The following is a 26,738-nucleotide window of genomic DNA, read 5'->3' on the forward strand; positions in this document are numbered from 1 at the left end:
CATGGAGAGTTGGAGATTAATTCTCTCCCCTTACAGAGGGAATCAGACTCCAGGCCAGTGGAAGGGAAGCACCAATATTCAGAAACCCTTTCAATGCCAAGCAGTAGCAGCAGCACAAAAGGGAGACCAAAGCCCATAAGCCCCAGAGAGGCCTTGGCAAGGTGGCAAGGGCCAAGGCCACGTGGCTCCTGCAGAATCCCACAGGACAGAGCAGCCGGGACAAGACTAAGATTCTCTGGCATCTGGGTCCAAGAGGCAGAGGACAGTGCTAGCTGCCTGCAGGGCAACATGAACTCCATGAAGGGAGTATACTGTGGAAGTTTGAGCTATTTGATCACTGCTGCATTCCCCTACCTAGAACAGTGCAAGGCATCTAATGCACATTCAATAAACATCTGCTGACAGAATAAATAAATGGGTCAGTATGGCTCAAAGGCCCTTCACAGGCCTGGGGTCAGCCCAGCCTCTCCCTATTCACAGGAGTTCAGAGGAGAGGGAGTCCAGAGTGGATTTCAGAAGAGACAAGAAAGAACATATGCCCAAGGCACTGGAGTTAGGCTTTAAAAGATGCGGGGGATTGGGACAAGGTGACAGGCCTAGGAAGACTCTCATATCAGATTGAACATTCACATACTCATTCAACAAATATGTTTTCAAGGACTAAAGAAGGTAGGCACTCCAACAAAAGGAGAATAGATAAACTTTAGTACAGTAACACAATGGAATATTACACAGGTTGAACTGATACATAAAATAACATGGATGAATCTCTTGTACGTTATGTTGAGCAAAGAAAACCAGACGCAAAAGAGTACATTTTGTATGATTCCATTTATATGAATGTCAAGAACAGGGAAAATAAGCAAAAGTAATAGATGTCAGAACAGTGGTCACCTTGCAGGGGGAAGGCATTACTGAGAGGGGCACAAGGAAACTTTCCGGGATGATAGAAAAGCTTCATCTTGATCTGGGTGGTGGTTACACAGGTGTGTATGTGTATAAAGATATAACGAGCTGTACACTTCACATTTTTATACTTCATGCACTCCACTATAATTATTTCATATCTTAATTTCTAGAAAGTTTTTTTTTTTAATTGGGTCTCAAGAGTCATACAGAGTTTTTTAAAAAAACACAAAAATATCTCACCTGAAGGAAAAAAATTTCTGAGAGCAATAGTGGCACCTTCTTGAGTTCAGAGCATAAGCCCTTCAGCCTCACTCTCTATCTGCCAAGGGCCCAAGCCAGTGGCAGGGCCTCGAGAGATCCAAAAATGTTCAAATCACAAGAGTGCAGCCCAAGTCCTAGTGTCATGCCTGATGGGAGGCCCACTCAACCTTTATTCTGTACCTGGCGAGCTCTAGGGATGCAGAGTCGGATCGGATGGTGAAGCCATGGCCCCAACTGTTTCTGAGGCTCTCTGAGCAGCCTGTCTGTCAAATTCTGCCACAGAGCATAGAACCAGACTTCCAAAGACTGCTCTGAAGAGTCACAGACACAAGACCAATCTGTCTTCTTGACAACCCAGGCAGAGACTGGCTGAGTTTCCCCAACTCTGGGCTACAACAAAGGTCTCAGCAACGACAGCCCCTGCTGCCAGCAAAGAGGAGGCGATGAGATCCTCACAGATGGTCAAGGGGAGCTCCAGATGCAAATCCAGGGACCAGAACCTAGGCAGCAGCACGTGCCTCAGGATCAGTTAAGCAGCTCTCCAGCAGACTGAAGCATGAGGCTCCCACTGCCAAAACATCTCAAAGCCTGATTATTTACTATACAAATATCTTTACCTTTAAATTTTTTAAAAGTATGTTTTTATTGATTTCAGAGAGAGGAAGGGAGCATGAGAGATAGATAGAAACACCAGTCACGAGGGAAAATCATTGATCGGCTGCCTCTGGCACCACCCCCTACTGGGCATCACACCTGCAACCAGGGCATGTGCCCTGACCGGAAATCAAACTGTGACCTCCTGTTTTATGGGTCGATGCTCAACCACTGAGCTACACCGTTTGGGCACAAATATCTTTATCTTTTATTGGGATTGTAACTGAGACAAACTTCCATTCCAGGGATTCCTATAATCACTGAAGTTCTTTTGACCCTCTAACACTTTCCCAGGAGGTGAGATGAGGCTGCCACTGGAGTTTCACCCTTCAGCCTACAAGTGCCCAGAAGGTGGAACATCAGAGGCTCTGTCTGCCAGGGAGACAACGAACATCTCCCCCAGTGTCCCTGTAGACCCAAAGTCCTCCCAGAGCAGATCAACTTCCACAAACTCAGACTCTGAGGGAAAGAAGCAAGATGAGTTGCCTGTTGACCTGTAGTGCCAGGGACATGGAGAAGAGTGGAAGGGAACACAGGTAGGAAACCAGGAGCCTGCTCAGCCTCCACAGAAACCTGCTCTTGCCCTAGGGCCTTGTCCATGAGAAACAGATAGTCCCCGGCCAAGCCCATAACCAGGAGCCCCTTTACACCAGTTCCAGGCCCCAAGACTTGTGCAGGTGGAGGGGGGTGGGTCTCATGCCTTTGTGAGGATGCTGGCGGCCAGGCATGTGAGCGCTCAGGTGGAGGCGGGGCACACCTCGCTCCTCCAAGCTCACGAACTCTCGGCCCAAGGAGCTGTCAGGCTAACGAGGCTACCCCACCACCACTCCATCTGAGCATGTGGCAGGCTGTACCGCACGACTGGCTTCAGGTGGCTTTTCTTTAATTAATGGCATCCCAGGCTCTGCAGGGAGCTTCAACCCACAATGAATGGCCCTCTCTCATTAGAGGCAAGCCTGCCATGATGTATTCAGGGTGAGGGCCAGGATTCATTTCCCTGTCTGTGGGTTGGGGATGGGAGGGAGAGGAGAGGCAGCAGGGACAGATTTATATCGAGTGACTTGGATTAGCTGCAGCTGAAACATGACCCCATCAACTCAAGCTGCCTTCTTGGGGCTAACCCGATGCACCTTTGCTGACGAGAGGGCTCTAGGGAAGCTGAAGGGAGGGCAGAAGGTCTGGTTCTTGTTCTCTCTGGGCTTTGGCTGCAGCTCAAAGGCCCAGAATTCCTATACAACCTCCAGAAATCCCCCCCCACCCCCCCACCCCACAACACGCACACACTCTGTGTGCACTGGGAGCCTGGCCTGACTGAGCCTCTTCATGGCCAAGAAGCTGACCCACTGGCCTCAGAGCTATAGGACTGAGGCTTTGACCATGGCTGTCAGCTGGCTCTCCTGCCTTCTGTAGAAAATACCCTCGCTCCCTACCTCAGAGGAGTCCCCAGTGTGGTAATGCCCCACATCTGCTGTCTGGACAGGACCCACGTATGTTCTGACACAGTGCCTCTCAGAACTCAAGCCACCCAGCACCAAGGAAAATCAGTCTGACACAAAAACATACTGTCAGCCATCATCTCACTATGGTGATCCATTTGGCTGAACCCCACCTCCAGGGTAGGGGGATTCTGGGCAATACCACTCTCCTCCTCTCAATCTCCACCTGGTACCATCTCACAGGATCATGAGACTGAGCAGGGGAACTGGGGTCTTGTAGGCAAAAAGGAAAACTTGGGCCTATGGTTGTTCATGTCTCTACTGTACTTCTCACAGCCTCAGAAAGAAGGCCACCTGCGCTCTGCTGGCCAAACAGGTGGCTCTAGGCCTAGGTAGGTTCAGGCTGGGAGCAAACAGCACATAGCCCTATGAACTTCCCCTGCAAATCCCACTAAACCTGACATTCAGTTTTGCTTGTGCTTGGGAGAAAAATCATACCTCAGCGCCGGCCCTCTATCCATCCTCAGCCCTCTCAGAATGCCCAATTCACTTAGAGAGCTGGTTCTTGTTCTCTCACCTGCCCTGCCAACCAATCAGAAGGTTGCTTTGCAGGCCTGCTGTGTCCCTAGGAGGGCCAGGGCATAATGCCTATCATCTGTACACACACCCACTCCATGTCATCCGCGCTTCTCCCAGGCCCTCATGGGGAAGCATGCATATACCCTTCCTTCTCTACTCAGAAAGAGATGTAGCTCAGTTCCGCTTTGCTAAGCCCTATTTGGCAATGTGTCTAAACACATGCAAACTTAATTAGTTCAGGAGGAGAGCCCAAGCGCTTGCAGTGACAGATAAAAGTATCAGGAAATAAGACAAGTCAGGACTGCCAGGGAGTTCTTACTCAAGCCCCTTCCCCCAGCAGGTTGCTAATCATAGCTCAGTGCTGGGACCCCCTGGCACACCCATGAGCAAGGGGCAAGGCTCTCATGGGCTTAATGACATGATAAGAAGCCCCGCATGCTCAGAGGCTCCACCTCCGCATGCTTTCAAACATACCGAGTGCCCAAAGCAATACTTTTCAAGATTTTCTTATTTATTTTGAGAGAGAGAGGAAGGGAGAGTAAAAGGGGTGGGAAGAGAGAGAGAGAGAGAGAGAGAGAGAGAGAGAGAGAGAGAGAGAGAGAGATGTGAGAGTGGAATATCAACCTGTTGCCTCCTGCAAGCCCCCTACTGGGGATCGAGCCCACAACCCTAGCATATGCCCTGACCAGGAATCAAATGGGCAACCTTCCAGTGCACAGGAAGATGCCGAACCAACTGAGCTGCACCAGCCAGGGCCTGGCAGTGGTTTTCTTAAAACAGATCTGAGGATTCATTCATTTGTAGCTCTGGGAGGAGGCTCTCAGTCCAAATTGCCCCACCACACCTCCTGGCCAACCATGCCCCCACATCAAAATGAACTAACAATCCAGACCTCCACCGACCCCAGACCAGGTACCAGCAGCCAAAAAAATCAGAGAATATCCCAAGGCTCTGCCACTCAGTGCAAACAAAGGAGAGGGTGTTAAGCAGGGGTGTGACACAATCTGCTGGAAAAGAAGCAAGACTGGAATGAAAAAAGACTAATTAAAAGACATTTAATAAGCCACAAAGAATATTGTGACCTTAACTAGGGCAGTGGAAATGGGGATGGAAAGAAGGTAATGACTCTGAGAAAGCTCTGGGAGGAAGACTCAATAGGATTTGGCAATTAATTGGTTATGGCCAGAGAAAGGAATCAAGGATGATTCTCAGGCTTCTGACAGAGCTACTGAGTCGCCATCTGAGGGAATGTTGGAGGTCTAGTGTTGAGAGAAAGATAAGCCTTGAGCTTTTAGGGGCCTGTGGACATGTAGGTGGGGACAGAGAATAGGAGCTGGATATGAAGGTTTGGAGTTCAGATGGCAGATGGAACAGTATCTTTTCTCCAGTGGGATCTCTGTTGCCATGTCAGTTTCCATTTCTCAGTTGCAGAAAAGATGATAAGACATCAGCATACAGAGGATACTTGAAGCTACGGCAAAAGGTGAGATCACTCTGGTAAGTGTGAGTGTGCAGAATAAAAAGAAAAGACAGCCAGGACAGAGATCAAAGAAATACCAATATTTAAGAAACAAAATTTAAGAAAAAAGGAAAAAGCATCCATAAGACACTGGGAAGGAAAAGCCAGAGGAAAGGAAGACACAGAAAAGTAAAGATAAAGAGCATTTCAAGAAGGATGAAGTGGTCAACTCAGCTGAATGATGCCAAGAAGTCCCAACCTTTTGTCTATATCCTACACTTCCCCCCAACACACACACACAGGACGGTCACTGTCCCACAGTTCTCTCCCAGTGTGTGGTTCCATCACTATGGGACTTCACTCCAGGTGACTGTAGCTCTTCAATAGTGTTGGCCACTTGATTGCAGCCGTGAGGGCACCCTCAATAGTCCCCTGAGTGCATGTCCCCCAAATAAAGTTGAGCAATCTGAACAAGTATCTTTGATCTCCACTTCCTGAAACCTGAAGTGTTCCAGGTCCACAACTGCACAGGCACCATCAGAAAGGTGTAGTATGCACCCTCATGAGGAAGGCAGCCCAGCACTGACACTTTCAATTCCAGAGTTGAGGCTGAGCTAGATGAGGGTCCTTGCAGCGGCTCTGAGCAGCCCTAGACTCTGCTCCACCAGAGCTGAGTCTCATTACCTGGATCCTCTCCAAAGGTCCTCTTCCCAGACTGCACTGAGGGCCAGGCCTTCCTTTGTGGCAGCTCTTCCCTACCCCCTCCATTCTCACCCTCAACCCTACCCTTCTCTCTTCCTGACCTGCCCCCCTTCTCAGACTCACAGGCCACTGGGAAAGACTCTGGTCACTCTGTGCTGTTCAGTTGGTGAATCCAGATCTTCAAGCTACAGGCTAAAATCTGAGTTCCTCAACGGTGGCACCTCCCCACTCTGCACGGGTCCTACCCTCCCACCATGCCAAAGATGGAACCCCTTTATAGAGACATTCCTGCCTAGGTAAGAAGAGAAGAGAGGAAACTGGTGAAAGAACGTTAAACCCCATTAGGAGCTTCAGGTAGTGAGAGCCAGCTACCAGGGACCAATGCCAGAACAAGTGCTGTATCTTAAACATGTTTAGAAAGAAAATTAAATCAGCACTTACTAAATTAACACCTGCCTAAGCAGGAACTGTGACTACAGCATCAAAGCCCACATAAACCTGAAGTATCAACTCGTCCAGTTTTGACAAAAGATGGACACAAAATGGTTTTGTCAGGACGGGAGATTTCTTTTCTCCGGTGGGATTTCTGCTGCCACTTCAGTTCCCATTTCTCAGTGCTTCACTAATCAGGCCCTTTCCAACAAAAGTGACGTGACGCTGGTTGGGGGAAGCGGGGGCTGGGAGAGAGGGAGGACAGCAGTGAGGAGCCATGTCTCTGGGAAACCAGAGTGGGAAATGGAAATATTTCCTGAATTCCTTAGAGTTAGTTAAATCTGAAAATGGATGTCAAAATAAGAAGTCAGCCACATACTAACAAGTTGTGGGTGTCAGTCTAACACCACCCTTGTCAGGCTCATCATCAGCCTTTACCAGGCGCATGAAAAGGTGAGGGCTCTGACGAGCCATCTGACGAGAGGTTCCAGGAACGCGGATAAGCTGTGCGCCGTCACGCAGCACTACTTAGGTTTCCTCTCTGGCTGTTTTTATTTTGTTACACATTTAATTAAGAGCCTTCCCAGCAGTTATGCGGAGTCCTGCTTCTAAAAGGCAGCACAGTGCTCTCCTCCCCCAACCCCCGCCACCTGACACCTGCTTCCTCCTGCACACTCTTTCAGAGCTTCACGGCTTTCCCAATCCAAACCCAAGCCAGCGTCCCAAGTCTGCCCAACCCCTTTTTTCTTTTTGGATGTTATATGGTCTCAGAATTCAATTCTGCCTACCTGTGAGTCTACCAATTTGAGCCTCAGTTTTTAATTTTGTTTTGTGTGTTCGTTTCAGCTTTAAAGGGATACTACCTCCTAACCAGGGAAGGTAGGAGGACCGAATGACATATGGTTATGTACTCATGAAAATGTGGTTCCCTTTCATAGATGCTTAGATTGAACAACCCAATCCCCAAACTTGATCACACCTTGTTGATTACATCATTTCTTGTGAAGATACAGAGCAGCCTCCGGAGTCACCTAAATCTGCCAGGGCCCACCATGCCAAGGGCTGAACTGCTACTGCACGCCAAAGTGGCCAGACTCCAAGCCTAGGGGGGCCCAGCCACATAGTCCCCAACTTCATGCCCAGGAACATTTTCTTTTTTTTTTTTTTTTTTTCTTTTTTTTTTTTAAAATATATTTTATTGAGTTTTTACAGAGAGGAAAGGAGAGAGATAGAGAGTTAGAAACATCGATGAGAGAGAAACATCGACCAGCTGCCTCCTGCACACTCCCCACTGGGGATGTGCCCGCAACCCAGGTACATGCCCTTGACCGGAATCGAACCTGGGACCTTTCAGTCCGCAGGCCGACGCTCTATCCACTGAGCCAAACCGGTTTCGGCAATGCCCAGGAACATTGTCATATGCACATACAGGACGGGGCAAAAGTAGCTGTTCGTATTGTGAGAACATGAAACACAGAGTTTATTCCTGTATTGTTATTTATTAATTACTGTATTATTTTCCACACGAACAGCTGTAAACCTACTTCTGCCCCACCCTGTGTATGTACATGCCACAAAAGATTCTGAAATGTGGGTTGTGTGACATGAACATGCCAAAGACCACTAGAAAACCACTAGAGGAGTGGGAGCCCCAGGAGGCTACCTGGAGGAACCAGGCCTCTGGAGTGGACCACAGGAGCCTCAGAAGTCTGGTATTAGCCTGCACTCTGCCTGACCCCAAACAGCTTCTCCTGTGCTATGGAGCTCCACTAAGTCCTTCTCTGCTTCAAGTGCTCAAAGCTGCCAGGACACCTTAAACAAGAACAACAGCCTTCCTCTTCCTTTCTCCATGGAGCCCGCCTCTGATTCATACCAGCCCCACCTGTATAATTTCCCTGACTGATGAATGTCATCGGGGAGCACAAAGATCCCCTGGCGCTCTGGGAGCTGTGTGTGCAAACCTGGAGGTGTGCAGCCAGTGTGTGTACATGAGCTAAGGATGTGGGAGATGAGGTGTGTGGGTGTTTATGTGACCTGAGCTTGTTTTTCTTCCTCCTGTCTCACCTAGAGAGTTGGTATCCAATTGCAGGCCTGACACCCACCAAGCTGGGTGCACAACTTTGCCTCAATGCCCAGTATCCAAAAGGCATAAAAAGGACCTTGGTGAGAAAATAATGCCTAATTTGGTAGAAAATATCACTCCAGAACCGCTACTCCCAACTCCCCACTAATACCCCATGCTATGCTCAAAAGCATAGGTGCATGCGCGTGTATGCTCGTATATAAACACACACACACATACACACACACACACAATGCTTTGCCGCCACCATCAGTCACAAAGAACACAGAGTTATCGATTCTATCAATCCTCAGCAAACAATGCCCCTCCCACCTCCACCCCACGTTAGTTCCCTGGGGGCTGTCTGAAGCCAGGTATCCATGAGGACAGACAAGACACAGAAGTGTCTGCCCAGCAAAGGAACCAGTTTTGTCTTCCAGGATCAGGAGACAAAGGAGGAAAAGCAATGGGACAAAGGAGAACAGAGGAGACGGGTGACTTGGGCAGCTTCCTAGAAGTAGCCCTCTCTCATTCTACACTTGGCTCTCAGTTGAATCATCAGGGCCTAGTATCCCAGATAAGGAAAAAAAAAAAAAAAAGAGGATAACACAGTATAATGGTTAAGAGAAAGGGCCCTGGAGATAGACTGCCTGGGTTTGAATCCTGGCCCTGTGTATCTTGGGCAAGTTACTTAACCTCTTTGTTCTCTAATCTTCTCGTCTATAAAAATAGAAATAAGAGTATCTATAGTTATAAAATGAGTTACTATTTCTAATGCACTTAGACTAATAATCACTATGCATCTGGTTAAAAAAGAAAAACCCTCTTTGCCCTGGCCCTTGTGTTCAGTGGTTAGAGCACTGGCCCGCAAACCAAAGGGTTCTGGGTTTAATACCTGGTCAAGGGCACGCACGTACTTGGGTTGCAGGTTCAATCCCTGGCCCTGGTTGAGGTGCATGTGGGAGGCAACCAATCAATATATCTCTCTCATATCTATGTTTCTCTCTCATTCTCGTCCTTCCACTTTCCAAAAATCAATGGAAAAAATATCCTCGGGCAAGAATTAACAAAAATACATACATACAGACATACATATATACATACGTACCCTCTTTTAACTTCTTCCTTCCAGGGCAATGACATGTAGCCCTGCAACTGAAGGGCTGTCCTAAGTAGTGACACCTGGCAAAAACAGCTGTCCCAGAGGCAGGCAGGGCTCCCAGCCCTCTTCTTATCCTGGAAGCCCCCAAAATCCAGGGACTCCCTGGCCCAGATGGGCACTTATTTCTGTGAAAGGCAAGAACTGGTCCCACAGATCCCAAGCCCTGCCAGCAAAGTTGCCCCTCTCATACTCACATGATTTTTAAGTCCCAGTCTCCACAGGTGACAAAAATTGACTTGACGTTTGGATCTAAGAGGCCTTCCTTCGCCATCCACTCATCGACTCTCTGAAAAGTACACAACAAGAACAGATGAGATCTTTCTCTTCCCCCCGCCCTGAGTATATGAAGAGCCACAACAGTGAAACGCAGATAAGCTGCTTGTAATCAGAGCAGGAGAAAATTGTAATCTTATCCAACCATGGCTCTGCTCTGGACTCTCAGCCTTGGCTGGGAACTATGGAGGCACTTGCAGGACAATCCCTATGGGAAGATCCCACAAGACGAAGTGTTGGGGGGAGGGGTAATGGGGGTTTCTCCACACCCTGTTACTTACCATAGACAGGATAAGGACAGATCCCAGTAGGTCAATCCAAATACCTTTGGTCCTCAAAGGCAGTCTAGCATAGACATGGGCTGTCCTGGGCCATGAGAACAGGCTGGATCCCCAAGCAGGGACTCCAATCCACAGGTTCATTCATTCACTTATTCATTTGACCCTCCCACCAAATGTTTGTTAACCAAACTTATGAATTTGGTTATTCCCCAAGTAAAGTGAAGTTAATTTCCACCATGACTCTAGCAGAAGACCCTTTGCTGGGTGGAAGCAAGCTCATTATCGGCCCCAAACTTGCTATCTCTCCTCTCCTCATTGATGATTAAAATTCAGAAATTCTTTTGAAGGCTGAGCACAATTCCTAGGTAGGGAAAGAAATTGCTCCTAAACACAGTTTTGAGTCTAGCTCTCCCTTCATCCCTTTCATGGGTTTTATTATTTGCACTCACACTGGAAGTACAAATACTAAAGTCTGTATATAATGACAGAATTATTATGAAGAATTCATGAAGCATCACCTATTTTTCAGACGATCCCAAGCATGGGGCAGCAGATCATACCACTGCTCCACTCACACAGGAGGATCATTTTTATTTCATTTTATTTTATTTTTTTAAATATATTTTACTGATTTTTTACAGAGAAGAAGGGAGAGGGAAAGGAGAGTTAGAAACATCGATGAGAGAGAAACATCGATCAGCTGCCTCCTGCACACCCCCCACTGGGCATGCGCCCACAACCAAGGTACATGCCCTTGACCGGAATCGAACCTGGGACCCTTGAGTCCGCAGGCCGACGCTCTATCCACTGAGCCAAACCGGTTAGGGCAGGAGGATCATTTTTAAAGGCTTTATGGCACAGTAGTTAGAAATGCAGGATTGAAAGTCAGACACATATGGGTTCTAACCTTGGCTCTTCAATATCCTGGCTGTGTCATTGATGGGAAGTCGTTTAAAAGTCATTTAACCCCTCTGAACTTCAGTTTCCTTCATCTGTAAAATGAGGTAGGATGACTCCCCTTACAGATTGCTTTGAGAATTAAATGTAATAATGTATTTAAGTGCTTACTACAAAATAGACAGTAGGCTAAGAAGAGGAGAGAGGCAGATTATCATAATACAATGTAATAGATGCAGTAATAAAGAAGTGACCAGAATGCTACCAGACCAAAAGAAGGAAGTGCTAACTCTACCATTTACAGAGAAAGGAGTCAGAAAGGTTTCAGAAAGAAGATAATTGAGCCTGGCCAGTGTGGCTCGGTGGTTAAGCATTGATCCATGTACCAAGAGGTCACTGGTTCGATTCCCAGTCAGGGCACATACCCAGGTTGCAGGCTCAATCCCCAGTAGGAGGCATGCAGGAGGCAGCCAATAGATGATGTTTCTCTCTCATCGATGTTTCTATCTCTCTATCTCTCTCCCTTCCTCTCTCTCTAAAAAAATCAATAAAAACATATTAAAAAAAGAGAAGATACTTGAATTAGGGGTTTGGTGCTTGACAGGGTGGAACAGAGAAAAGGATACTAAAGGCAGAGGCACATGCCCAATCATTGTGTATTTGAGAAGCAATTATCTGTTTAATGTCAGCCTTCCTCACCAGACTATAAGCACCATGAAAGCAGGGACTCTTATCTGTCTTATTCACTATGGTAATCTCTAACCCAGATATTTTCAAATTGAAATATGAGTAGGGAGTACTGTGACCACAGTCCACAGTCTATAGAAAGGAGGAACAGGAATTGAGGCTGGACACTAGGTTAGGACAGACCTCCTCCAGCTACCCAAGGTCTAAAGGAACCCAGCCTGAGCCTACTTAGAACATCTATGTCAGATGGATAGATGGATGGGTTGATGGGTGGATTATGGATGGTAAATAGATGAGTGGATGGGTGGGGCATGAATGTGTGGATGGCTATGTGGATGGATGGATGGGTTTACAGGAGCCTAGAAAGTCCATCCATTGACCCTGTCTTGGGATGAGGGAATGACCACCACTCACTCCTGTACCCTCTCTCTCCCTGCTGGCTCTAATGGCTCCAGGCTGGACAGGGGAGGTGGGAAGAGATGGCCAGGCCAAACGAGCCAAGTGAAGGAAAAAAATAAAAAGAACAAATGAGGCAGGCAAACACCTAGCTAACTACCTGCTCAGGGCCTGGTTAAGACAAAAAGTTAGCTCCTTAGCTCTATAACCAGCAGAGCCCGGTCTGGTCTCCTTATCTTGACAGAGACTCCCTGTTCAGGCTGATGCCAGAAATCTTCCCTCTTTCCCACACAGCATGCTGAAGTAGCAGAAAGAGCTTTCTGGGGGAGACTCAGAATCCTCTGAGCATTCCTCTCCAGGGCTGGCCTCCTGAAGATACATCTCCCCCTCAACTGGCACCACTGACAGAAAAAAATCTCTTAACCCCACTACCCCTGGTTTGGTGATGGCCCAGAACAAGCATCTTCCTCCCCAGACCCCAACCAAACAGAGACATTCCAGGGACAAGCTGCCTGTGTTTTATCCTCCCTCAGGAGCCAGGCCCTATCTGGGGATGCAGGCTGTGCCAGAGGGAAGGATAGGTCCCTTCTTTCTCCTTGACTCTGGGAGGCCCCTCAGTCATAAGAGTGAATCTTCTGTCAAAAAAAGAGGAACAAACCCTCGCTGGTTTGGCTCAGCGGATAGAGCGTCAGCCTGAGGACTGAAGGGTCCTGGGTTCGATTCCAGTCAAGGGCACATTCCTGGGTTGGAGCTCGAACTCCAGTAGGGGATGTGCAGAACTCAGCCAATCAATGATACTCTCTCATCATTGATGTTTCTATCTCTCTCTCCCTTCCTCTCTGAAATCAATAAAAATATATTAAAAAAAAAAAAAAGAGGGACAATAGGGTTGGGAGACACCTCAGAGCTCATCTTCTCCTAGCCTTCTGCAGGTGCCCTAATCCTCTCCTTGCCCAGAACCTGACTGGTCACAGAGCCTGGGCTTGCACATTGTCAGGGACAAGAAGCACTCTGCCACTGGCTGAGCCAAAACCTGGCTCTCTGGCTCTGGTTCCATCCTGAGAAGCCCCAGGAAATTCAGTCTGCACTTCTCACCCCTGTGGGACAGGCCCTCTTGGCTAAATAAACAGCTCTTTCTCCCTCTCCTGTCACCACCCTCTTACCTCTATGCTAACTACCTCCAATGCAGATGTGCCCTGCTCTTCCCCAGATAGTCTGCTTTCTCCTGTGCTCTGACAGGGGTTCAGCTTTGGGTGCTTTGGTCTTAAAGAGAAATAAAGCACCCAAGGAAATCTTCTCCCTGCTCCCTAGAGAAAAGGGAGTGGGTGTGGGACCTGGGAGAGGGACAGTCTCCCTCTCTGAAAACCCCCAGGCAGAGGGGGCTGGGAGACAAGCTGAGGCAGAGCACTGCCCTTCCTCCTCCTCTGAGGCTGGAGCACAAGAAGCTGCATCCTAACCTTTACCAGCTTCCCGAGAACATCCTAGAAGTGTGGTCTCTGCCAAGGGTTCTAAAGCCTTTAATTTGATTTTCCTCACACAGGCAATTGTTGTAATTATTCTGATTAGGAATCATTACCCAGTACAGCCTCTGCACCCGACAGGCGCAATGCGTCCGGCAGCAAGCTGCAGTGGGGCAGGCGGGCCCAGCCGCACCTCCTGGAGGAGCCGACAGCAAACAAAAGCCATCGATGGGGAGTTCTGGGTGAGTTAATGAAGTGCTCACATGCCACAAGAAGCCAACACTAAAGCTAAACAAAAACACCTCCAGTCCCCAGGGCCAGTCCCACAGTGCCACAGCTCAGCTCCGCTCCTCCCCAACCTGCCCAGTGCAGGCTGGCCAGCACTGGAAGGGGTGGGGGCTCTCTGCCAGCCTCCTGGCAGCACTCGGACATCTTGTCAGTAACCCTGACGGGAACAGCTGGAGATGACAGATCAATGGTTCAATACCCTCAACAGCATGTCACTGATGTGACAGCAAATGTTATTCTAATCAAGCCATAATCATAGTCAAATTACACAGCTACATTCTCAGGAGGGGAGGGAGAGAAAGGCAGCAGGAAGGGATCAGAGGTCAGGAATTAAAGGTCATTCAACCTACCTCCAGCACTTGCTGCAGGCTGGGCTGACCATCCACCATGGCTTGAATAATCCCGGTGAGCTGAAAGGAAAGATAAAGAGCCAATGAGTGGAAAACTCGAAGCTGGAGTTTCTGTTTTTCCTTTCCTTTCTGTTTTTATCCTTCTACTGTAAAGAACTCTGACCTGCACTGCTTTAGGCTGGGAACCTGACAGAAGCCTTGGGAATCAAGTCCTAGGACACACTGTAAACTTCCCAACAACATCCTGCCCTGAAATAGATACACATCTACCCTCTGATCACAGGGTATGTCTCATACCTGTTTCAGCTTTCATTTGTAAGAGAAAAAAAAAAGATTTTACGTGTCTTTTGTGTTCCATAGGCTCAATAACTCCCCACAAATTTCAGTCTAAAGTAAATCACCTCCAAGCTTCACAGAAGCTCTGGTCGGACTTAGGGAATAACCACATAGGACAGGCACACTTGGTTTCAAGTCCACCCCTTCTCTGGGCCTCGATGTCCAGCATTTCCCCATCTACCACCAGTGAAGGGCCAGAGAGTCCCACAAGCTCCACCCTTCACCCTGTATGCCTGGAGCCTCAATACCAACTAGCCAAGCAGGAAACAGGCACCTTTAACTGATGGGGAAACTCAGGCAATTAGGCCTAAGGTACAAACCTGGTCTAGAGAATTTCTAGCTCACAGGCCTATGCTCCATCCAGGGCAGGCTTAGGTTAAACAAGCTTGTTGCTTTATTTTGTTGTGTTTTGTTTTGTAGTGAAAAAATCCCTCAAGCACAGACTAGAACATATCGCTTCAAGGATCTGAGGCAGGAGGTCGCCATCCACAGAACAGGACTCAGCTGGAGATCACCATGCCCACTGTGCCCCTGGCTACTTCCAGAGACAGTAGCATCGAAGGTTTGCTTGGAAACTTCTTATTTTTTTAAGTGTTGGGGGTGCAGATTAAACTCCAATTAAACTATAATTACATTTAATGAATACCAAATACCCAACTCACAGGAACCGCTGGCACTAAGAGGGAAGGTTATTTTCTCATAGTGACTTACATGGAATGGTAATACACACCTTTCAGGGAAGAAATTTTCATTTTAAGAACGCTGAGTTCCTCTAGGTGGGTTTCTGTAGTTCATCAAGTCATTATTAGGTGGTATTTTAAGGAAGTGTAAGGACACAGCCACTCTATTTTATATTCCAGAAACTGTTTTTATATTAATCTGTATTTTAATTGGGTAACAGCTGCTGCCTACAGACTTCCCATGGTCTAAAAGGAAAATAAATTAGAAAGATTAACTACACTGTTGTTTCAAAAGGCTTTAACCCACAGCATGCCCACCCGGCTGGCACCTCCACACCCTTTCCTTGCTTGGGAGACCAGAGAATTGCCCAGCAGAGGGAGGGCTGAGCCAAGGAGAAGAACAGATGGTCTACTGAGGGCTGGGGGCAGGGAGGAGACGAGCCAGGGTCAGCAGCTTTAATCCTGGAGTGCTAAGACTCCTCTGATTTAGTCAAACACTATTCATGGAGAGCCTACACCATGCTGGGCCCCATTCTAGGAACTAGGGAGTCAGCAGTAAAGAAAAACATGAAAACCTTCATTGGATCTGTGTTCTTTTTGGCAGCTCTTTCCTATGCCCAGCCCCACTACCACCCAGAGCATGTACACCTTCCAGAGCCACATACTGAGCAGGCAGTGGCCATGTTGTGCCTCAGCATGCAGGGGCCAGAGTCCAGAGTAGACTTGTTACCAACTCCAGCTCCATATCCAGATGACTACCACCCATGTACCCCACACTGCCCTTTCTGGCCCAGCTTCTCTTCTGCTTAGTTCTCCCAGGGCCGAGCTATATCCCCAAGCTCGGAGCTCTGGGTCAGGACAATCCTGGAAGAGGGCCGACATCCATTCTTATTTCTTGGAAAGCTCCAGGGTCTGTGGGCCAGTCTCATATCTGGTCTGAGTTTCTGGGACAAGGGAGGGCTACTCCTTCTCTTGGCTGCCACCAAGGGTCACTCAGATGAGATCAATGCCAAAGGCTTCCAGACACACAAGAAACCAATGGCACCCTTGCCAAGAACCCTCCCTCCTTGGAGATGGAACTCAGGTCAGCATCTGTACACCCCAGAAGCACCTGGTCTGGGCCCTAGGGAAATCCCTGGCTTGGGAAAGAAACATCACTCTACCAAAAAGGAAAACCAGGGCGCTCTCTGTGGGAGCTTCACCACAGACTAGGCCTCCTCTTTCCACCGTGGAGGCGGGGTGGGGCGCCAGGGTCCCGGGGCTTTCTCACACTCCTCTGCGGTGGTCAGTAATCCTAGAATCACCAGCTTGGGAGGAACCCAGTGAGCTCAGCTCCCTCTCTCTCCATGCTACCCATGCCACACTGGTGGTCCAGCAAGACACAGCTTACAGCTGACTGCCTAAAGGGCTTGACTCAACCCCCAGAGACACAGAGGCTTGAGCTCTTGGTTCAACTAGAGGCAGTCTTCCAGGGGGAGGCCTCACTCCCCTGTATTATCAGTTCCTCCAAGGATGGACTGCTATCTTTTCAGCTCTGCCAAGGCACTGGCTAAAGAGGGAGTGAAATTAAGAAAGTTGGTCCCTCTGCCTGATACTGACAACCAGTAAGACACCTATAAGACTTATACCACGAGCTATGACAGAGAGAGACAAGAGACAATTTAATAAAATAACTGGGAATTTCTACCTTAGGCATAACTTGCATCTTTCATGCCACAGTTTAAGCTCATTTCCACTTGGGTTAATATATATTTGTAAAAAGCTTTCGCATCCTCACAATGAAAGGTACTAGAGCAAAGCCAAGCATTATTAGGGGGAGAACCAGAGCTCACAGGCTAAACAGAGCTCAGAGACCTTAACCACTTAAAGCAGGAGAGGTGAGAGGAAGAATTAATGTGTGTTCTGTGGCTCCTTTCACTGAGGGATTACAGATTAACTCCCGCTTCTCCAGACTCGGAAACCACAAGGCGAGGGGCTTTTGACCCTGACTGATAACATGGCTGGTTACTGAGATCCCCTACCCACACAAGGGCTTTGTCCAGGAATGAGCTGGCTTCATCACAAACACTAGCAACTACAGGAAGCAGCACAAGACACTTGGTGCCAATAGTATGCCAGCATCCAGCACTTTCTCCTTTCACAGTTTATCTCCAACACAATCGTATTCTGACACCAAGACAGTTTGTTGATTACATAAGCACTTGTCTCTGGTGTGCAATCTGATAATCAGACCCACTCTTTCTCCTCAGACAAAAAGACCAATAAATCTCACCCTTTATAAGTACAGGTGAAAGACAAAGCCCTTTACTGGCATTTAGCAAAATGGGTATTTTTCTACTTTTTTTTCCCCACAACAATGACAATGACAAAAAAGACTGCCCATGTCAGGGGCTGTGTGGCAGTCAGCTGCTGGAGACAGAGCTGATGAGCTGGAGCAGATTCTAGAGGTGGGAGGGATAGGGACAGGAATGAAACACATCCCATCCTATCCCTGTCAGAACCGTGTCTCCAGGCTATCAACTGAAAGTAAGAAAGGACCTCAAAAAGGCCAGTAACATGTTCATTACACAGAGCAGTAAGAGTGTCTGTATGTGGGCTACAGACTCATCGAAAGCAGAATCCCTCTTCCTCCTGCCAGCGCTGAGCCTATCTCCTTCCCCCCAGCACAAGCATGTGCTCATGTGTGTACTCATGTGTCATTTGTGTGTACACACACACACGCCTCTTCCTCCTGTTAGCACTGAGCCTATCTCCTTCCCCCCAGCACAAGCATGTGCTCATGTGTGTACTCATGTGTCATTTGTGTGTACACACACACACGCCTCTTCCTCCTGTTAGCACTGAGCCTATCTCCTTCCCCCCAGCACAAGCATGTGCTCATGTGTGTACTCATGTGTCATTTGTGTGTACACACACACAAGCCAGAGTTCTTAAGAACTTGTGCAAGAGAGAAAATTCTACCAGAGGAGTTGCTTAGGCACAACCAGGAGCTTTGGAATTGTTCCTCACACTTACTAATGAAAGGGTCCCTCAAGCTGGAAAGGCAATTAGTGCCAGGTTGGATGAGGTCTGAGAACAATGGCCCCCATCCTGTGTCCATGCCTCTCTCTGCATAGCAGTTCCATATGGTATGGAGACAGGGCAATATTTAGATGATCCAAGGTTTTCCAAAGACTCTACTTCTCAAAAGAGCAAGTCAGCAGTACAGTTACTCTAGGAGAGGCAAGGTGTGGTCGAATAACTCCTTGACAATATTAATCCATTTAAGGAACATGTATTAAGTGTTTGCTTGGTACCGGGCCCTAATGATGGGACAAAGATGGATCAGATCTGGTTTCTGCTCACTGAGTTTAGTGGGGAGACAAGATAAATAATTGCAGTATGATGGAAATGATCAGTGTTATGTTGGGGTGAACACAACCCAGCCTTCCCAGAGAAGGTGACCCTGAGCAGAGTCTTAGGGGACAAGCAGGGCTGGGGGAGGAGAGAGGGAGCATCACCCAGGCAAAGGACCATCATGTGCAGAGGCAGATTGTGAGAGGGTGACGTTTGGATGAGGGAAGTGAAGGGAAGATGAAGCAGGGAGATATGAGGCTGGATAGAAAGGCAGCGACCCGGTCAGGGAGAGTTTTGAGCTCTGGAAGCCTGGCCACACTTTCATACTCACAACAAGGATCTCCCAACACCACCATGCCTGCTACCATCCAAATTATGTATGTATGTCCTTGAGTGAAACTTTCTAGAAATTTTCATCATAGTCCAACAATCCCTCCCCACTTGAAAAAAAAAAAAAAAGCAGCAGCCCTACTCTAAAAAAAACACCCTTTCCCCAATACTATAAAGCATCTACTCTTGCCCAGGCCGAGCTCCAGCAGTGCTCTGCTCCATCCCTAAACAGGCAGCAACCTTGACAAATCTGGGCCTCCTTGTCTATGCCAAGCAGCCTAGCTGGAGCTGGATCCCCCAAGGGGCAGTTACACAGAGAGGAGGAAGAGAAGGACAGAGGATACTACACTTTCAGGCCCATGGAGGGCTCAGGTAACTAGCTAGTTTAAGGAAAGTTTTCCCTTCTCCTCCTGTAAGGAAGGGGATTTTCATCACCATCATTAAAATGGTGATTTTTCAAAAGGGGCAAAAAAGACAATTGGTACCCCCTGGTGGCATAGGTTATTCCCAGGGAAAGGGGGGGAAAACAGTAGACCTCCCAAAAGGAGAAAGAACCTCAATATCATTAGCTGGAACAACAAAAGCCTTGAGAGACTAGACACCTTGGCAGGCGGATGCCTGTAACAAAAGGCCCACCTGAGTCAGGCAGCAAACACTGGCATCAAGCCCAGGAATGACCCGCCGAACCCCGTATCTGGTCCCTCCCACCGTGGCAGGCAGGTCCTTCCCCAGCTTCCTCCAACCAAGATTGTTTTGGGGTTTCTCAAGAACTTCTTTCCTCCTGTTTCATTCATATGTAAAAGTAGGCCTCTAACTGAAGGCACAAAGTCTTAATGTATCCCAGCCCCAAATTCTGAAAGGATTCTGGAAATACTCATGTTCCCCCATCACCTCTGTTACTACATATTCTTGACCACTCTTGTGATTTCACCACAGCCTGTGGCCACCAGAGTATAACATAACACATCACAGGGGAAAGCAGGCACAGAAGGCTCTCCGTACAGTCATGAGTCAGAACTCTTCAGGGTGCCTCTCTGCCAATAGCTCATTTGAGCCTCCAGCAAGCACATTTAAGATCTCAGTTTCCCAGACTGGAAAACGGGGCTAATGCTGACCTGCTGACAAGGTGGCTGAGTTCAGTGCCAGCCTAGGACAAGGACAGGGACAGTTCAGCCTTGGCCAGGCTGTGCTCATACCCCCACTGGATTGCCCTTCTCTTTCCTCGGTGATGGAGTGTGCTTCCTACCTACAAACTCAACTGATGTTTCACATAGGGCTATTTTCCTCAGGACAGAGAAACATCGTCAGAAAGCTAAGAAACCCTGAACCTCTCCTAAGAAGCTGAAATCTTCACCTCTTGTCAAGGGATCCTAAGGGAAATGAAACTGAAAAGAAATCTGAGCCCCAGAAGCACCATCCTGCTCCTTGACTCCAACTGCCCCATCACCAGGAAGGGTAGGGATTACAAGAAAGGGAAAATGTTGGGGAAACTGGGACAGATTGTGCCACTGTTCTCCCTGGGTCTCCAATGACCAGAGTGGCCCAAATGGAGTGGCAGACTTTGTAAAGAGCCAACTGCTGGGTCCAATGTGCACCGGCCTAAACTGCTGATAAGACCTAACTTTCCCTAATGAGCCTATATACCAATGATCCAAAAGCTCCTGCCCCAGTGGCCGTTGCTGCCACCTGCAGGGCCCTTACCTCTGTGCAGAAGGGAGTAAGCTGTGGATGGATTACGGGCTGGACATACATGTGAAAAGTAGACTCAATCTCCATGGTCCGGCCATTTAGCTTCAGGATGGGGAACTCGATGATTTCCTGGAATGGCAAATACATAGAAGAAGTGTTTGTTTATTTTTTAAATCAACCATTTCAAATAATAACGCAGAGTTAAGAATGAGAGAGTGTTCTGAACTCAGTACCTCCTGCTAGGCCAAACCCAAGACTGAGTGAGATGATGCTAACTCAGTCAAGTCCTAACCCTCCCACTGTGAACATGCTCAGGTTCCAGGGACTGAACACATGCCCCATCCCCGCTGTCTCTGGAAAGAAGGTAGACACTGGTACAATCTGCCCCAGTTTCCCCAAGTGGTTCTCTAGCAAGTGGTTCACTGGAGCCCCTAAAAGGGGGCCCTTACTTCCCCTGACCCAGGTCCCTGCCGTGGAAGAGGCCTGACTGTCCAGCCATATAGACAATCAGCCATCAGACCGATGCACAGCCTCCTGTATATGAAGTTTAAACAGAGCTGAGGAGTTTCATTAGTTTTTATAAAAAACAATAACAACAAAACATAATAAATAAAGCCAAAGGGGATAGTAAAGAGGTGAAAACTGAATAAGAGTAAGAGCTAGTGCCTCCCACCTTTCTTTCAGGCAGTAAGCCCTCCCCCTAGGCAGCTCCCCCACCCCAAATCGCTTAACCAGCCCTTCCCAGTCCACTGGAACGTAATGGAAGAGAAGGAGGAGTGACAATTTGTTTGGTGTCTCTAAGATTAATTTGTCTCCGTTATTTAATAGAGATGCACAGCACCAAGGTCCTGGTGTGCAAACAGGCTTGCAGAACGCTGGCTGTGCAGCAAGCCTCATACATCGCTCCTGGGAAGGGAGGAACGCACCAGAGGGGGGAGAGGGCAGGAGAGAGCACACACGCACCAGAGAGAAGAGGGAAAGCAAGCAGAGAGAATAAAAAAAATTATTGCTTTTTAATATTCAAAAACAGTTTGCAAAATTTAATCAAAGCAGAGGAAAAGCTAACATTTTTACCACTTTGACATTTTTATTAGCGCTTTCATAAATTTTTAAAACATGAATGGAATTAGTTTACAACACAAAAAAACTGCCCTGAAAACATCTGGAAGAGACAAATAGGAAATAATAAAAAAATAAATAAAAGCAAAATCCTCCGAGTAAAATTAGCATGTGGAAAAGGCCTCCACTGCAGAGAGAGAGAGAGAGAGAGAGAGAGAGAGAGAGAGAGAGAGAGAGAGAGCGCACGCGCGAGCGCTCTGCCCAAGTGGTCCCAGCAGTCAGTTCCAGGAGCATCCCTATCCCAAGTCCCCCATTCTGGAGAGAACCCTTCCAGTATCACTAAAATCAAGGCAAATTGGTTCTGTCCAGGGAAAGCCTGGAGAAGCAACAGTGAACGGTTAATACCTAACTACACTCAGGAATCAAGGACATGGAAAGACAGGAGAAATGGCCAATCTCCTTGATATCCCAGGGTAGCCAGATATTCTTCCTCCAGCCCCCTAAACATACTCACTATTATCTGGCTGATTTTTAAAGCACCCATTTTTATCCAACACATTACAGCAGGACTGAAGACCAAATCAAGCCAGTCAGATTTCACGTTGGAGAAACTAAAAGTTCTGGTTGACTGGTCTCCCTGGGGTGATCCCCAAAGATGGGAAAATTGACAGGAGCCCCTCAAAATAGGAAGGAAGAGAGGCTGCAAGGCTGAAGCCAAGTGGGGGGAGGGGGAGCCCGAGAGGAGGCCCAGGCTGCTGCTTAGACTGGGTGATGCTTCTCCTCAACATGTTCCCCATTTCCCTGGGCCTCTCATTCTCCACAATGCACTACAAAACTGGCCAGGTGGAAGAGTGTAGTGCTTTAAAACAAAGTTGAGGCACACACACACACAACATACATATTGGTCCCTCTGAAAAACCAGATATCCAAAACCTCCAAGAGCTAACTCTAAGGTGGGGCGCATCTGAGTCAGGCTCATCCGACTCCTCCATTTCTAATGTATCTTTCATCTCCCAGTAAGCAGAAAAATACTTCCCCAAGAGAAAGAACTCCATAGCCTGGTGAGTTTGGCTGCCCTGGTGTCTCAGGAAACAAATACAGCCAGCTCCTCACTAACAATGTTAGCTGGACCCACAATGAAATTTAACCTGTGACACAACTGTACTTTTCATTTAAACTTTCATTTTGAGAGAAGCAGTATTTGGAGACCTGCAGTTTGTCCTGCTAATAAAGACAAGTGTTGGGACCTTTAAAGATGTCATTCATCTCTGGCTTTTATTAAATTCAATTTTCTTAAGCCCGTGATACATTATGAAATTAGGGGTTGACATTCCTCTGGAAACAAAAATATATATCAAACACAAATAGGAAAAAACCCTCTATTACCAAGAATTTATGGCTTAAAGTTTATCTCTTTTCGTTTTTTTACAAGCACGTGGTTTGTTTTAGATATCTGAAATGTTATTATGGATCTAAATTTCATTAGTATTTTTATAAAACAGTAAGCTCTTGCTCTGACCAGCACCGAGTCAATATTCCTAGTAGATTCTCTGAAAACTTGGCCTGCGGATTTCCCCACTGTGGTTCTGTCTTCAAACTTTCCTGCTGCTGGCTTCTTGGGGAAACAGAGCCAACTGAAGTGCTCACACTTATTATCACCCTCCTAGAGCGGAGGAAAAAGTAGCCTCAGCTCCATGAAAAAAGAGGGGTAACTCACAGAGGTTACCTCAAAGTTTTAGGTTGATTGCATTAATTTCAAGAGCTTATGAAGAAGTGCTTAAGTGCTAGCTTCTAGGGGCAGTAGTTTTGAAGTTATTTGAAACTTATTCCTGCCCCTTCTCCTTTCCTCTCACTCAATTTCATCATTCCCTTAGAATGATGAAAAATGATGAAAGGGGTTTTTTTGGTGTTTTTTAAGGAGTAGTTGAGTGTCTGCTTGTATAAAGGTAGTGCCAGGAAGGAAAGAACCAGTTTGCACTTACCAATCCTCTTTCCTGCTCCTATTATAGTTTCACAATTCCTTCCATTTGTATGTCATTTGCATTAAACTAACCTGCCTGAACCTCTACTGGGTGCAAGACACTGTGCAGGTGTTGGAGCAGGATTTAGAATTAAGATGTAGCCCTAGCTGGTCTGGCTCAGTGGATAAAGCGCTGGCCTGTGGACTGAAGGGTCATAGGTTCAATTCCAGTCAAGGGCATATGCCCGGGTTTCTGGCTTGATCCCCAGAGGGGGGCATGCAGGAGGCAGCCAATCAATGATTCTCTCTCATCATTGATGTTTCTATCTCTCTCTCCCTCTCCTTTCCTCTCTGAAATCAATAAAAAATACATTATTTAAAAAAAAAAGATTTAGTCTCCGCTTTGGAGAAGTCCACAGACTAATGAGCAGAAACGATAGTGAACAAATAATGAACAGTGCACTAAGATAAGTATCTTAGAGGAGGAACATACCGAGTGTTAGACTTTTCAGTTTACAGTGTGCTTTCAAATATATTTTCTTATTTTACCCTTATTAATTCTGGAGGATAGGTCATATCATCATCATCATGAGGTCATACACCAATACTATTAAACACCTACTATTTACCAGGCAGGGGCTAGGTGTGGACAGATAAATACAGTGAGATGTGGCTCCTCTCTATGAGGTGCTCAGAGTCTGGGCATCCTTGGAGATGTGCGGAAAATGAAGTCATTTCATTCCTTCCATCTATTGTTTACTATGTGGCAGACACTCTGCTAAATGTTAACAGGAATGATCTCACTGAATCCCCCTTACAACTCATGAGGTGGGAATCATTATCCCTATTTTACAAATCAACTAAGGCCCAAAAAGAAGCTGTCACTTGCTCAAGTTATACTGCTAGTTAGGGACAGAGCTGGAACTCCAAATGGGGAAAATGAGACCTAAAGAGAGTAGGAATAACAGCTTTCAAAATTTGAAGGGCCAAGAAAGATCTGATTCTTTTAGTCTGAAAGGTTGTCTTTAGGGAGCTCAGTCTACTTTCTCCAAGGGATCAAGGAGCCTCCTGGCCACAGTGAAGAGGGGAGGTTGAGAGTGAGAAGTGAGGGCTGCAATGGCTCTCAAGTTACCCGAGCAATAAATGTGGACTATCCAGGCAGAAAGTCCTAGTGGACTGCTACCAAAGAGCCTCCACTATGGCTGCAGTGACACAGATGATGATAAGCTCCAAGCTCGGGGATGCAGGAACCATGAGCCTTCAGTTTGCATCTCTAGCACCCAGCTCCATTCTAGCATGCAGACTTCACTCTCAACTTTTCTGTTTGTTTGTTTTTCTTGTGGTTTTTGTTGTTGTTGTTTGTTTTTTTAATCCTCACCTGAGGATATTTTTCCATTGATTTTTAGGGAGAGTAGAAGAGAGAGGGAAAGACAGAGACAAATAATGATGTGAAACACATTGATTGGTTGGCTCTTGCACACGCCATGACCAAGGATCGGGCTGGGGAGGAGCCTGTAACCGAAGTACTTACCCTTGACTGGAATCAAACCCAGGACCCTTCAGTCCGCAGGCCAACACTCTATCCACTGAGCCAAACCGGCTCGGGCCACTCTCTCAACTTTTGAAGAGTAAACATATGAAGGAGCTGATAAATGGCAAGACAGAAGCCAAGCACATGGCTCTAACAGAAAACACTGCTTTGACCAAGTTCTCCGTAGGACCAGAGAGGTGATCTACCTAAGGTGACAAAGACGGAAGCCAGAAGTCAAACCCCAACATGGAATGAATGCTCCAAAGCACTTTCTACCTGATCCCCTGCCTCTCATCTTTAAGCGGTTTCTTATCCTCCCTCAACTGCTAAAAACTGCCAATGTCCCAGCTTTCTGTTTGTCCAGACCAAGGGTTTCCTGGAACACAGGACTTTCAGGGCTAAAATTGGGACAGTTGGTCATTCCACACCATCTAGAAGCTGCCTGCACCACTAGGTTATCAGAAAGTAGAGCACCATAAACCCAAAAAGCTGATGGTGGATGGGAACTGGCCACAAATTGACAATTAAGGACAAAAGCCTTAGAACATGAGATTTTCAAAGTATCCAGGGTTCTAAACCAATGATATCCGCTGTCTCCCTCAATAAAATGACATTGCAAATCTATTTCTTAAGGGGAGGGAAGACACAGAGAGAAAAACAAAGCACCAAGTAAATATTCTCTCACCTTTTTAAGTGAGCAGAGGTTTAAGCTGAAGCAAAGGTTCTATGTAGCTGCTTTCTAACTGCTCAACTAAGAACCTCAGATAAACTTGATAAGCTGAGGACAAAACTGCAACAGCATTTCAAATGAAATTTCACACCCACATCTGTAGGCTACAAGCAATAAATGTGTAGGTTGCTCACAGGGTATTCAAACTCCCTTAAACTAAAGTGTCTGAAGTGATAAGATTATAGTTGAATTTAGACTACCAACAAAAGGATTTTAAGCAGGAGGGACTAAGTTAGACTGTTGGAATCTCTCGACAATGGGACCAAGGGTTTAATAATACAGTGTTCTTATAGACTTTAATCCAAAATACAGATTCTCTTTTGCCTGAGCTGATGGTTCTATGGTCCTGTCTGAAATAAGGGAACGAGCAGATAATTTTTCATGGTTTCCCCCTCTCAACCTAGGAACTGCATTCCCTCACTTTACAGACAGTAACAACTGATCTATCCCTTCCCTCCATCTTCTGAAGAAAATTCCAAAAAGTGTATGCCCCTCCACAGAAAGGTTTGATAAAATCCAAAAGTAGGATCACACCACAAGGTAGAAAAAGTAGTACTTGCCAAAAACATGGGTTGTATCCAAATACTTGGTTTTGGGATCAAAGTCCCATGCAAAGGCAGGTCCTTTCTCCAAGGGATCAAGGAGCCTCCTGGCCACAGTGAAGAGGGGAAGTTGAGAGTGAGAAGTGAGGGCTGCACTGAGCAATGAATGGGGCATGGTTTGCTTAACAGTTTCTTCTTCGGGGGGGAAAAAAGACATTTTATGCACAAGGAGCTTATTTCTTAAACAAACACTCGTG

At 47.0% G+C, this 26,738-nt stretch overlaps 1 protein-coding gene across 17 annotated transcripts in view; it reads right to left on the reverse strand.

The window, feature by feature from the left end:
* Positions 1-26,738, reverse strand: part of ERI3 (ERI1 exoribonuclease family member 3) — a 132,532-nt gene that overhangs the window by 78,770 nt on the left and 27,024 nt on the right. For 16 of the 17 annotated variants that reach the window (XM_081085575.1, XM_081085574.1, XM_081085565.1 and 13 more), the window contains 3 exons: positions 20,672-20,788; positions 14,289-14,348; positions 9,851-9,942 (listed from right to left, as the gene is read on the reverse strand). In XM_081085575.1, coding sequence (XP_080941701.1) covers positions 9,851-9,942; positions 14,289-14,348; positions 20,672-20,788 — 269 coding nt within the window. Of the gene's footprint in view, positions 1-9,850; positions 9,943-14,288; positions 14,349-15,354; positions 15,551-20,671; positions 20,789-26,738 lie in introns of all 17 variants that reach the window. The other variant, XR_013995645.1, reaches the window with a different exon arrangement.

This window comes from Myotis nattereri (genome assembly GCF_964212035.1).
Source record: "Myotis nattereri genome assembly, chromosome: 3".
In the NCBI taxonomy this organism is placed as follows: domain Eukaryota; kingdom Metazoa; phylum Chordata; class Mammalia; order Chiroptera; family Vespertilionidae; genus Myotis; species Myotis nattereri.